Source organism: Melanostigma gelatinosum (genome assembly GCF_949748355.1).
Source record: "Melanostigma gelatinosum genome assembly, chromosome: 15".
NCBI classification, from domain to species: Eukaryota; Metazoa; Chordata; class Actinopteri; order Perciformes; family Zoarcidae; genus Melanostigma; species Melanostigma gelatinosum.
Genome location: NC_136648.1, coordinates 2,215,933 through 2,229,813, shown reverse-complemented (window position 1 = coordinate 2,229,813; position 13,881 = coordinate 2,215,933). Strand labels below are relative to the sequence as shown.

The window sequence follows — 13,881 nt, the reverse complement described above, 5'->3', positions numbered from 1 at the left end:
TTTTCTCAGGTGACAAACGCAGAACCAGCAGCTGACGAAAGGAAGCAGGCTGACGTGTCACCAGGCAGTCTGGTGTGGATAAGAGTCCACAAGCGCAAGTGGAGTGAACCAAGGTGGACCGGTCCATGGGAGGTAGTATTGGCAACCTCACATGCAGTAAAGGTGAAAGGTAAAACTGGAGCTACTTGGCACCACCTCACTCACTGTGCAGCAGCGAAGGTAACGAGTAAGACACTCGCAGAGACAGGATTGAACATCAAACAGGAAAATTTGAAGCCAAAGACACCTCAAAAGAGGGGTTTAGACAGTACTGAAGATGCCGTTTTCCCCACAGTTTAAGCGAGGGCGTCCAGTAGGAGACTCTAGGTTCAGTGGGTTATGGAAGTCTGTAATTATTTTATTCCTGAGTTCAGTAGCTTCCCTCTTAGTATGTGGAATTAACCACAGACAGGAACCAGATCACATGCATGACTACATCAGGATTCGACATTTAGCCTCAGTAGCTAATCAAACCGATCTCAGACCACGTAGAGAGGCTTCTCTGACGACACTCACCTATGAAAATGTAACTCTCACTCTTATGTTCAAAGAAGGTACAACATCAACGGTCCAGTTCGACTTCTGTGAAGTAGTCTCCTGTCCCAAGTATGAACACACCTACGGGTGGATGTCCAAAACCTTGTGCATCATAACTGACCAGTGTGGGCCTGCCACACATAAGTATGGGAAGCTGTTATCATATTATGCCTGTGATGTGTACAAAGGGGGTGGGTAGATGTAATCCTTTAAGAGTCAGTAGTACAGATTGTATTGTGTGTTCAGGACCTAGCAACCCCTAGCAACACCAGTTCCTTCAAGATTCAGACTCATAAGTCCTGAATTTAGTTGTATTTTGACTCTGTTTACTGATGACACTTTGCCCCTCCATCACACTTGTCAGAGGCTACACTGAGATTACCCACCTGTATAATATAATACCCCACCTCTGTTCAAGGTTACAGAGGGTCCATTTGATTGTACAGTCTCAGATACAGCTAAGGGCCCAATGTAGGCAGTATTATTGCAAATTATAGCAAATTGTAGCAACAGTCACAATGCTAGCGACTATCTATATAACAGTGTGTTAAGACAGACAGCACCTAGAGCTGATTTATGGTGATGGTGTGGAGGAAGAACCATATATCCAATCCTGCCTAAAGATTGGACAGGTAGATGTGCGTTGGTGCAACTTATATTGTCATTCTATATCTTGCCTGTCACTGATGCAACTTATAGAGAACTCATCTCTCCACGCCCACATGCTAACAGAAGATCCAAAAGAGATGCCGGTGGCCCGAAGGGAGCCTTTGATGACCAAGTGTACATAAGATGTCATAAGACTGCCAAGGGGGGTGTCTAATGACTTTCAAGCCAGAAATCAAATAGCAGCAGATTTAGAATCTGTTTTCTCTCAGAGGGTGATGATTAATAAAAATGTCGATTGGATCAACTACATTTACTATAACCAACAGCGTTTTGTAAACTTCACCAGTGACGCCATATCAGGACTGCATGCACAGCTGGCGAAGACTAGTTTAATGACCTTGCAGAACAGAATGGCATTAGATATGATTTAGCAGAGAAAAGTGGCGTGTGCCAGATGTTTGGGTCTGCGTGCTGTACTTTCATTCCAAATAACACAGCTCCTGATGGATCGGTGACCAGGGCTCTGGAGGGACTGACAGCACTCAGCCAAGAGCTAGCAGACAACTCTGGTGTCACGAATCCGTTCACCGACTGGTTGGGAAGTATGCTTGGCCAGTGAAAACATACATATTTGGCAATCGTAATTATTCTGTGTGCTGTCGTCATAGACCGCCGAGTTGTCTGTGGATGGGGGTTCCCTTGCATCCGTGGACCTCTACAGGGGTTTATAGCTTCACCGATGAGCCAGACACCAGTCCAGGCAACCAGTTATGTGACGAGGATGAGGACGAATTGGAGCTTCTGATGGCCACAGTCTAGATGAGGCCACCAGCGGTGCCATAGCAGAACTTCACAAGCGGTTCCTGACCATCCTCTCGGAGATCCTGAAGGACCTGATAAGGCCCAGATGGACTTCTAAAACATCCGGCTGTATCATGATCCTGCCAGCCCCAAGTCATGGAAGGCAGTGATTTTCAACGCACTCGATTGTGAAAGGAACTGAACAGGAATACTTGCAATGATATCTGTATGCATGAATTGTTTGCCTCTGTTTAGATAGATAGGGAGCCTCTCCCTGGATTGAGTAGGGGGGAGGTCTCCAGGGACATTGAGTAAATAACTACATTTGAATAACTAACTACATTTGAGTAGCTAACTACATTTGAGTAGCTAACTCACAGTGAACTGTGAGTTAGGGGGGAATTGTAAGAAATTTGAGCAAAAAACTGTAGTTAGTAGATATAATAAGTGTTTAATAATTAATAATTCATAAATAGTCATAATCATAAGGGTTTTGGGAATGCATAATTAAGATAAACATAAAGTGATATAGGATTAAGTAGCTAAAAGTGCATAGGGGAATTTGGCCAATAGCAATTGAGATAGACGGAAGGGGAGGTGTGTCGAACAGGGGTGGGAGGTTTAATTAAAAGCCTTTTTCTCTCTCACCTGAATGCTCGCAGAGGACAGACGTGTTTTATATCTGAGGAGCTGAGTAGAGTTTTTTGCAAATGGGGTTTTATTGTTTTAATATTTCATAGGAGTATATACTCCAATGTGTAACTGTAAATGTACTTACATCAGTGGAATTAAATTCCTTATAATTGTAAACCAGTTTTGGTAGCGTTATTATTGCAGTGTGTCGACGGCACAAAGCCGGCCACATGTGCTCCGGCCTTCTCTTGTTGTGAGGTAAATTCTACCTTAACAGGTGCGCGCACCACACTTTGGGAATCCCTGCTCTATGAGAACAGTGAATATAATATTCATAGGGCTGCTACATAAAAACAGTTGTGTGTGGATCTTAAAAAGAGACATTTAAGTAAAAGTAAAAAAATAGACATTTATTGAACGAACAAACAAAAAGAATGAATCAAAAGAAGAGAGAACAGTTGCCGAGAGGAGGTGAGGCACAGCGCCATGTTCAGGTGGTGCATCTTTATAGCTGCTATTTCCAGCAGGCTCAGGTGGGGCTCGTGAGCTGCCGATCAACATCCTGAAAGACAGAGTGGGCAGCAAACAGGACACAGACCCCTAGTGGATGGGAGGGGTCGTCACACTACAAACACACAAAGTCCTTATTTCAGCATCATACATCAGGTTATATGATGCTCGATGAGGAACTTTATTAGCGTCATACCTGTGTGCGCTTCTGCTTTTAAAAGGTTGAGTCACAAAGAATATGTGGTGTTAATAAGCATCAGCATATCTGCTGAATCACAGAGACACACATTTGGAGTTTTGGGCACTTTATTGAAAAGCAAAACAAAAGTAGAAAAGGAATGAAATAGAGCCGCTTCATCAGCATTCATTGTAAAGCCAACAGCCTCCTCGTCCCTAAATACTATCAGGAAACATATTGAAGAAGATTTCTATCAGCTGAGAAGCTTCAAACATCTCACTGCCCTTTAGAAACTAGAAGCCTTCATTTACATAAAACAATGTTTCAAATCAGATCAAAAGATGAGATGAAACAATAAACATCCTCTTGATTATTGAAGAAAACATGCAGAGACATAAATGATTCTTTCCTTTGACCTGCTGCTAGAAAACAAGGAAACATACAAACAAACTATTCACACAAGTGTGAAATAAAGGTGTGTCATCCTGCTGAGAGTGGAGGCGGACTGGAGTCAATCCCAGTCCACACTGGGAGAGAGCTGGAGTCCAGTTTACCAGCAGCAGAGACACAGATAGGAAACCATCACACCGACACCTACGGGAGACTCCGGGCGTCCGGTTCCCGCAGCGTGTTTCTGGATGCTGCTGGTTGATTTGCAGCGTTTCCCCCAGTGATGGAACCCAAGCAGAGAAGCAGAGAACGACTTCCTCAGTATGAAAAGAGAAGAAACTCGACTGGTTGACAAAGATCTCTGATCTCAAGCTTTATGTCTTCACATCACCAGACCCGACAGTGTGTGTGTGTGTGTGTGTGTGTGTGTGTTACCAACATCGATTGAACCAGAAACCCAACAGCAGAAGCATTGAAGTGTAAATATGGAGGATTTGTTTGAGATGAACACGTCTTTGTGTGTGCAGAGTGCTGTGATGCTTTCATTGTTCTGAAGATCTCCAACAATAATCTTCCTCGTTTGATTTAAGAACGTCTCATCAGAGGAAATTACATTTTGTTCAGTTGAAACCAAACGATCCAAATCATTTCACGTCACCACTGATGTTTGCTCATAGCTTTCAAATGTGTTCCGATCGATGAGCATCTACAGCTAGATTCAATGACTTCATGACATGAACGGTGAAGAAGTGGTGAGGTCACAGTTCATGGAGGAGAGTGTGGTGGCACCACTTCTTGATCCAGTGAAATATTTATCCATAAACCTGAAGAGACCAAAAGAAAAGAAACACATCAAAGAGAAAACTAAATCATTCACCACAAATGTTTCAATCAGAACAAAGACACATATTTACAGAATCATTGAGACATCAAATATTCATGACTCAGTCACAGAAGTGTTACCTTCTGTAATATTGAACCATCACGCTTATGAAGTCATAACTGCTTGTTTTCATCTGATAAACTGGTGTCCCTGTTTGTAAAGGTTGATGTTTGAGACGTGATCTGAGCCTCAGGCTCAGCCTCAGGGTTCAGCTTCATAGAGAGCTCAGGGCCGTTTTCAGAGGTCGGAGGGCAATTGGCTGAAATAAAAAGCAAAGACGACGTTTTAGTTCTCCAGAGCCAACATGTCAGAATGTGTTGTAGCAGCTTCCTCCCAGTGGAGAGGATCCCCTCTTCTAGCCCCTCCCACTGATGAAGACTTCACTTCTCTCTGACATCATCACGCTGTCATCACTGGAGGAGGCAAAAGCAGCTCCACAGAGTAAACCTGTGACTGAGTGATCCTAAGCACACCGCTCACTCTGACTCCTCTCGGAGATGAAAGAGGTTTTATTCATCATCTGAGCCTTGTAGAAACAATGTGCATGAAAAAACTGACATTATTCTAATTACAAAAATACTGTTTTTATTTATTTTCCCCCCAAAAGTCCAAATTACTTTCATCAACAGTCTAAAAGAACACGTAGAAAACAACCAGCTGCCTTGAAGTGTTCGTCGATTCTATAAAACTGCAGATATAATATATTATGAAGAATAAAAGCAAAGATGATGAAACAACATCAATAGAAATGAATGTTAGATATAAAATATGAATTTGTCTCTTCTAGTCATGTCATCATGACATTACCGCTGACTGTTGAAGTTTGCTTCTCTGTCACATTCTGAAGAAAATGCCGAAAATCCAAATACTACTGAAATACCAACGTCTGTGTTCGGGTCTCTCACCTTTCCTGTTCCTGTTCCTGTGAAACATGAATCCACCCACAGCGATGATGACGAGAGCAAGAGCCACTGCAGCGATGATGATGATGAAGGTGATGTCAGCGGGCTTCTCTGTTGAGCAGAAAACAAGAATAAAATCGTCACAACCTGAAGAGATGAAGCAGGTTAGAAGAGGAGAACATCCGTTCATCCAGCAGACCACAGTCCTGAACACACACACCATGTGTCTGTCCTTTCTTTATCTGCTCTACACGATGACTGTCTCTCTGCTTGTTGATCTCGTCCAGCTGTGTTCTCTCTGTCCAGCTGTGTGTTTCTCTTGCTTTCTGTCTCATGTTGGTTTTTGACACGACGACAACTTCTGACAAACGTCTTCAAACTCCTTTCTGACCGTCAGCACACTTTGAATAAACTTGAACTGAACTCAACTTCCCGTCCTCATAAAAACACACAAAGTGTTCCAGTGAACTGAAGGTGTGCTTCCCACCTTCATCACACCTGATCTCAGCCTCACCTTCGTTGGTCCCGATCACCTTTCGGTCCAGTCTGGTGACGATGTCCTCCTTCACACCAGACAGCTGGAACACACAGTCGTACCTCCTCCAGTCTTCAGCTGGGACTGATGACAGGTCCAGGTCAGCGCTCATCTGGAAGGATCCATCGTGGTTGGGGAGGATCTCTCCGAGGTCCACGTCCTCATGGAGCTCCTCTCCATCTTTGCTCCAGAACAGTGTGGCTCTGTCAGGGTAGAAACCTGTAGCGTGGCAGCTGACTGGAGAGGAGGAAGTCTTCTGGAGGAGAGACACTGAGGGAAGCTCTGGAGAGGGAAGAGAGAGACGGGTTATAGGTTCTTCAGTGTTATTATTTACTGTGGATTCATATCATCATTCATGTTGGATGAATGTCTTTTAAATGCCTTGGTAACACACACACTATATAGATATATTTATGTATGTATGCAATGCAAATACATGTCATTGAGGTTGAATTGATGAAAGAAGGGAGAGACAAACAGATGAAGAGGTGAGATGATCAGAAAGGGAGGACAGTGAGTGTGAGAAAGACAGAGCAAAGAGACAGAGAGAGAAACTGAGACAGACAGAAACAGTTCAGAGACAAAGAGAGAGAACGGAGGGACAGAGGGGTGATGAGTGTGAGGGAGGAAATGTGGTGAAGGAGAGAAGGAGGCAGAGAGAGGAAGAGAGGTGAGGGAGGAGAAAGGTGTGACACACAGCAGCTCTCTGTACGTGGCTGACATGTGTTGTAATGTGACTGTTGGTCAGAAACAACAGAAGCTTTATGAAACTACATCAGGTCATGTGATTCTACCTGTTCTCATCAGAGAGCTCCTCCCGTTGTTCACATGCTTCTTCACCCACTCAGGACAGATGTGAGTCAGGTAGTTCTTGTCCTGTGCTATCACAGCTCTGTTATTATCCCACTTGTGTTTGGAGATGACAGCCTGTTGTTTTGGAGCGATCCATGTCTCTGTCTTCAGGTCAAATGATATGAAGTCTTCTCCATCATAACCATACTGATGAAAACCTTTGACCTCATTGGTCTCATCATCCCATTCACAGCCGTACATCATCTGGTAAATGTGGACACCTGAGAGAGAGAGAGAGAGAGAGCGAGAGCGAGAGCGAGAGCGAGAGAGAGAGAGAGAGAGAGAGAGAGACAGAGACAGAGAGAGAGAGAGAGAGAGAGAGAGAGAGAGAGACTCATCAGTTGACGACACTGATCCACAGACTCCACAGCAGAGGGTCTACACCTCCTGCTGTCATTGGCTGGATGAAGCCACTTACAGCCGATCATCAGCTGGACAGTGTGGACGTCTCAGAGAGAGACAGGGAGGCAGAGACTGAGGGACTCTGTTCATGTCCTCTTTTCACAGAGACACAGAGCCTCCACTGAGACCAACAGTGTGTCTCACTGATGAAGGGGGCGTGTCTTCATCTGTTATTAACACATATGTTTATTATAAAATGTGGATAAAATGAGGATGAGGTGAAATCTTGAGATTGCTTCTTCAGTCTGAACAACACTGAACAATATTTAATATGAAACTATTAATCAGACAAAAGCAGAACTTTCTCATATTTGAGAAACTGGAACTGGAAAATGTTTGACATGTTTTCTTGATGAAAGACTTGAGTGGTCATCTGATGATCAACATTTAAGTCAATTCATTTCCTGTTGAACTAATAGATTCCTTATTCTAACACGATGTCTGTTCATGAAGACATAAACACACCAGAGTGAAGTTCAATGACTCTACTCTGTATTATTCTCCATATTTAGGGCTCAAACTCATTATTCTCATCTTTGCTGATTATGGAATGACTATTTTTAATGAATCCATAAATAGTTGACAGTGTAAATGTCAGTAAAGTGTGAAGACGCCGTTAAGTTCAGAGTCTGATGAACTCTTTAAAGTGCTTCTTCAGTCTGAACAACACTGAACAGCATTTCATTCACAACGACATCAATCAGAGAAAAGGAACAAAGTCTCACACTGAGGAACCTGAACTACAACATGTTTGACTTATTGCTTCAATTAAAGACTGAAATTATCATCTGATTATCAGAAATGTAGCCAATTCATTCGTTCAACTGAACAAATTCATAACTAGCTTCATCACTGAAGATGTTTATGAAGACACGAACACATTGGGGTGAAGTGACGCTCACTCGTCTGTGGTTCTGTCTCTACATGTACAGAGTATTATGGGATGGACACACTGGAGTGGAGCCTGTGGTCTGAATGAGACATGCACCATGTGGTCCTGTCAGCCAGCTCCATTCAAACATGCTGCTCCTCTCAGGAGAGGACCCAGCAGAAGCAGCCTGCGTCCCGTTTACAGTCCTGCTCCCTACTTTGAGAAACCAGCCGTCGTGTTCCTCGACCAGCTGTGTGTTGTAAACGCTCTGTGACCAACAGGTTCCTGCAGCACACTTCTCACGGACCAACTCACTGTGGCCACTTCAGTAGAGTTCTTCTGATGGAACCCAGTGGAGAGAAGGTGTTCATCATCTCTGCTGCTCATTATGGGATGGACACAAACACCATCAGTGGAGCACAGCAGCACCCAGGCCACTCAGTCAGCCATGTTTCTGCTGAGTCACCCTGTTTCAGCCAAGAGAAGCTGTGTGTGTGTGTGTGTGTGTGTGTGTGAGTGAGTGAGTGAGTGAGTGAGTGAGTGAGTGAGTGAGTGAGTGAGTGAGTGAGTGAGTGAGAGAGAGAGAGAGAGTGTGTGTAGGTGTGTGTGTGTGTGTCTGTGTGTCATCTGTTTACTAAAGTACAGGATGACAATATCAACAAAATGTGTGAAACATAAACAAACCTCCAGTTTGGTTGAAGCGCTGCTTTACTACTTCAATGTTGTTTATGTAGCCCTGCTGGGTACCCATAGAGAGCTCAGTGTTCCTCTGCCAGTACTGAGGATCATCTGCTGTGAGTCTGCTCATCCAGTCCTGTTTGGGTTCTTCTCTCCTGGTGTTACTGTCATAGTGAGTGATCTCAACGTCATCAACCAACCCAACAGTCACAAACTCTGGGAAGTTTTTGACTCCAGAGGACGCAGTGTAGAAATACTTCAGAGAGTGAATCACTGGAACAGAAAGATAAAATCATCACTTTCAGTTTAGATATCACGCTTTAATAAATCACTGAACAATGTTGTTCTGCTGCTCACAGAATCTAAAAGAACTACAGTACAATAAATACATGCTGATAATATCTGCTGAGCACTCAATACACACAGGAATAAATGTTTACTTTAATATTTCTGATGATTGTTTTAAAACTATCTGTTCTGAAATGAAATATAAATATGTTTGTTATTGATTCACTGTGAGAGGCTGATATAGAATATGATTTTCTTCTTCTTCCTTTCAATCATGAAACATGTTTTATTTAGTGACAGATGACACTTTGCATCTTGTTTAAGGAGTGAACACTGAAGAGACTGAAGAACAAGATGATTCATGAGTAATGCTGAAAGTCTGAGCCTTCCACCTCCAGCTCAGCCAATGGGAATTTAAGCTGAGCCTGACGTCACGTGTAACTAGGTAGAAGTGAGCCGCTCAGGTTGTCAGTGATTGAGTTTATGAGTGAACGATATTAAATATTACAGCAACAAAGCAGGAAGTAGTTTGTCTTCAGCAGGAAAACAACCATCAACTGACTCGTTGTTTCAAAGTAAAAGTCCCAAAACCTCCACAGCAGCCTGAGAGATGAAATGTGCTGACGTGTTTCCTGACTGTATGAATATGTTCATTCTGTCCACTGAATGACAATAACTAACACTAAATATTGACATCGTTGATGCAATAACAGTGATTGTAAACAGCACTGAATGAACCGCAGCACACATTCTACATCAAACACCAACAAGTTCGATGTTGAAATAGAAAAGAGCACTAAATCTCGTGCTGTTGTGACGTCATGCTTCATGCTCTTTCCTCGTCGGACTGGTGTTGGACTGTTGCTGCGCTGCGTCATGCTGACGTCTGAGCTTTAAGCGCGTGCACACCGTTTCGCTGTGAATGCTGCTGATATGATGAAATAATGTCCCAAATCAAAGCGACAGCAGAGAGAGAAAGAACACACTTCTGTCCTTTTCACTCAGTCACTCGAGGACACAGCGGCTCCCTCAGAGACATGTCGGGACCAATCACTGAGCTGCACACACAGGATCTACGAACGTGGACTTTAAGAGCATTTCTGACTTTTTACCACATTTTCTGTGGTCAACGAGGAAGTCCTGGAGCTAAACATCAAAGACGATCAAAAGCAGCTTCAACTGATGAACACAGTCTATAAAGACACGAAGCTTTCCTTCTTCTACAATCACACAACTTATCAAACAAAGAGTGAACTCACCTGCTGCCGCGCCGTGAAGGTGTATCATCAGGAGAGACAGAATCAACGGCTCCACAGTGAAATGTCGCATCTTAACTTCTGGTGCTTTCTGTTCTTAAAGAGAGAAAGTGATCCGGTCCGCTCTGCTCCAGGATCAGCACTGAACTGCGGGAGAGAGAAGAAGCAGCGCTGCCTTCCACCTCCACCTGAGCCAATGGGAATTTAAGCTGAGCGTGACGTCACGTGTAACTAGGTAGAAGTGAGCCACTCAGGTTGTGAATGAAAGTGAAAGTATTGATGTTGTTTGAGCGCGTGAGAGGATGAAGGAGACGCGGACACGCGGGGCTTTATTCTGCTGTTCTCATGTGAAAGGAGTGTTTGACCTCCTGCTGCTCGGGTCTTCTCTCATGATGTGTACTCTGATGTCACGTCACGTGCACAGACGTCACATGACGTCGCACTACAGTGGTTCACAGCTGCACTTGATGAGCAGCAGGACAGTTTCTCAGACTCTTATTATCTGTTGTGTTGAACAGGTCTGTGTGCGATCAGAGCGTCTGCTGATGGAATGAGATGGAGGGGAGCTCCATATCCAACAAGGGCTTTTATTGATGTGTGAGCACGTGAAGGTGTTCAGTACAGGCCTGCACGCTGGTCTCAGCACACATGAGGCCTGAAGCATCAGCACAGACAATACGACACAACACAAGAGAGTCTCCACCAAACAGCATTTCACCTCACAGTTTGTCTTTGAGAGGAAAACAAGAGGCAGAGAAACGAGAAGCAAAGCAGGAAGAGAGTCAGAGAGCTTCTCCAACACAAGCATCAGATGAGGTCATCTCTGTCCGACAGCCCACGTGCTCCTGAAGTGACTCAGAGCTGCGGACGCTGGAAACTGCTTGAAGAAGAGAAATGTAACACCTCTGTTGATGTTTGAACACCTGATGCTGTTTTTCACTTTGGAAGCGTTGAGACTCTGTTTCACCCCTCATCACTTCCTGTTGTTCAAGCACTTTATAAAAGATTAGAGTTTAAATCTGATCTCAAGAACTCATGCTTTGTTCTCACTGCTTTACTGAGACAGCCTTATTTATCGTTATTGCAGTACTATTGTTCATTATTATAGTATTATTTATGATTATTACACAAACTAACAGATATGTGTCATATTGTATCTCTGATGATCAATAACTGAGTTTCTCTGCTGAGCTGTGTTTCTGTGAATACACTGATGTTTCTACTGGATTTGGTTCCCTTTCCCTCTTCATCATCTAACATCTACAGGTGGGGGTCACGTTCATCAGTGCTCTATGACAGCGGTTCCCAAACTGTTTAGGCCACGCACCCCCCTCTACATCCAGACCGGGTTCACGCACCCCCAATCACCCCCCCCCCCCCCCCCCACACACACACACCTTAAAAAAAAAGCAACAGAGCCGCATAAAAATCGGACGAATGAGAGAACAGTTTGCTCGGGCGTCGCGTTTGTTTACAATATAAAGAACACAAAAACTCTTCCTGCACCGTGCCTTCTGAAAGGTAACGGACATTCACCAGAAGATTGGCCAGATTGGCCACATCTGTAGGCTCGTCTACTTGCAGAGAGTGAAACTCACTCTTCTTCACGCGACCGATTAATGTAGCCAGGATGTCTTCGGACAAAGCATCGATGCACGCGACACAGTGTTGTTTGTTCGCTTCTCTCTCTCCAATCATACAGTCCACCATCCAGGCACGTGCACAGATAGACCCCTAGTGGTGCTCAAGCACCTGCCCTTTTGCCCTGGATGAGAAAAGTGCCCTTTCTGCTGGTGCCCAATTTTTTATAAATATAATAAAATAAAAATTACTTTTTCTGTCATCAATTCCCCCCAAATGTGTTTCGATATCTGACGGGGCATTTATTTGAGTTCTTGTGAGAATTTCGCCCCGACATGCACCGCGGCGCCCACAAGCCTCCCACGCGCCCCTCCCTCCTCCTCCTTCACTTACTGCCTACTGCGCGTGCAGTGCTGAGCGTCAGGCTAAACGGCTGAAGCCAACTTCTTCTCTGACCCGGAGCATCAGACAGACAGGTAATGACAGTGCAATACCCCGACGTTGTTTGGTGATAAATTAACAACAACAATTAGCGCCGCTGAAAACATTACGTTGCAACTGGTCCGATGTTTGCTAAAAAACAAACAAAAAAAACCTCACGAAATCCATGATTTAAAAGCCTTTCCTAGTTGTTTACTGACGTTTGTCATGTTTAATGAAGAGAGAGGGGAGAGAGGCAGGCAGACATTAATTATTTTAATTATTAAAAAGAAAGGTAAGTCTTAAGTTGAGCTACATGACAGTCTGGTGAGGTATTGTGGTAGGCTATAGGCTATTATTAGTGTAATGCTGCTTATGCTTCAACTGTCAGAAAACAGTAAAAACATGGGTGTGTACTGTGTTGTCAGCTTTAGAGAGATATGTAATGTCTTGATTATTATGCACAACATTGATTTATGTCATTTAAAAAAAATTGCAGCATAATGCCAAGAAAAGAGAGACTACAAAAACAGAAGGACAGGGAAAAGCAGCAAGCAGCTCAGGGTAGCAGCTGTCTTTTATCTTGGATCAGGCCATCAACTATTAAAACAAATGAGGGAGAATCAGAAACCCTACCTGGTCCAGATGAGCCCACCACAGATGAGGAAGGACAGACAGAGTGTAGGACTGAGTTCTGTTCAGGGGCAGCAACAGAAACAGTTTTGCCTGAGGAGATGAGTGAAGAAGAGGGTGAAGTGACCGCAGCTCCCTTTACATCACAGCAAGGGCATATGGAGGAAAGAGCTGTTGATGAAAGTGAGAATGCAATTTCAAAAATAGCCACCATGCCATATCCTACAGATCCGTCCCATGTTGAAGCATTTCACATCAGGTGCAATGAGAGTTACATTGCTATGTGCTGCAGTGTAGGGCCCTGTCAACCAGAAATGTTTTTTCCCAAAAATGCTGAGGGGCGGTCATTCCAAAAGCATTGGTTTTCTGGAAATGTGTGGCTGGAGTATTCCCCAAGTGCTGATTCAATGCATTGTTTCAGTTGTCGGCTTTTTCTACCTGAAGATAGATATAAAAGCAGAAAGGAATGGAGAAATGGGATCAGAAAATGGAATACTGCTCTTGAAAAAATTAAGCAGCACTCTGTCACAGAGGTCCACATGACAAGCATGGTGAGGTGGACCCATTACAAACAAAAGGCACTCCAGACTTCATTTGAAGTATCAGATGTAAAGGGAGTGGAAGCCAGAGAGCGAGAGAGGCAAACAAACAGAGAGATACTGACCAGGTTAATAGATCTGACAGTGTATCTCGCAAGGCAGGGGCTAGCATTTCGAGGTGATAATGAAAGTAACTCAAGTCACAACCGTGGTAACTTTCTGGAACTCGTTCATCTTTGTTCCCGCTATGACAGTGTGCTGAAGGTGCATACAGAAAATCTTGAAAGAGTGAAAGTCACCAAGAAAAGGCCCCAGGTATCAATGCTGTCAAACAGAAGCCAAAA

General features: G+C 43.9%; 1 protein-coding gene across 1 annotated transcript; it reads right to left on the bottom strand.

Moving 5' to 3' along the window:
* Positions 1 to 3,417: 3,417 nt before the first annotated feature.
* LOC306789108 (major histocompatibility complex class I-related gene protein-like) lies at positions 3,418 to 10,506 on the bottom strand. Its single transcript, XM_079284900.1, has 7 exons — positions 10,368 to 10,506; positions 8,827 to 9,093; positions 6,812 to 7,090; positions 5,997 to 6,299; positions 5,486 to 5,593; positions 4,661 to 4,839; positions 3,418 to 4,521 (listed from the first exon to the last, which is right to left on the bottom strand). The coding sequence occupies exons 1-6, from the start codon at positions 10,435 to 10,437 to the stop codon at positions 4,694 to 4,696; spliced, it is 1,173 nt and encodes a 390-aa protein (XP_079141026.1). The 5' UTR covers positions 10,438 to 10,506; the 3' UTR covers positions 3,418 to 4,521; positions 4,661 to 4,693.
* Positions 10,507 to 13,881: the final 3,375 nt, after the last annotated feature.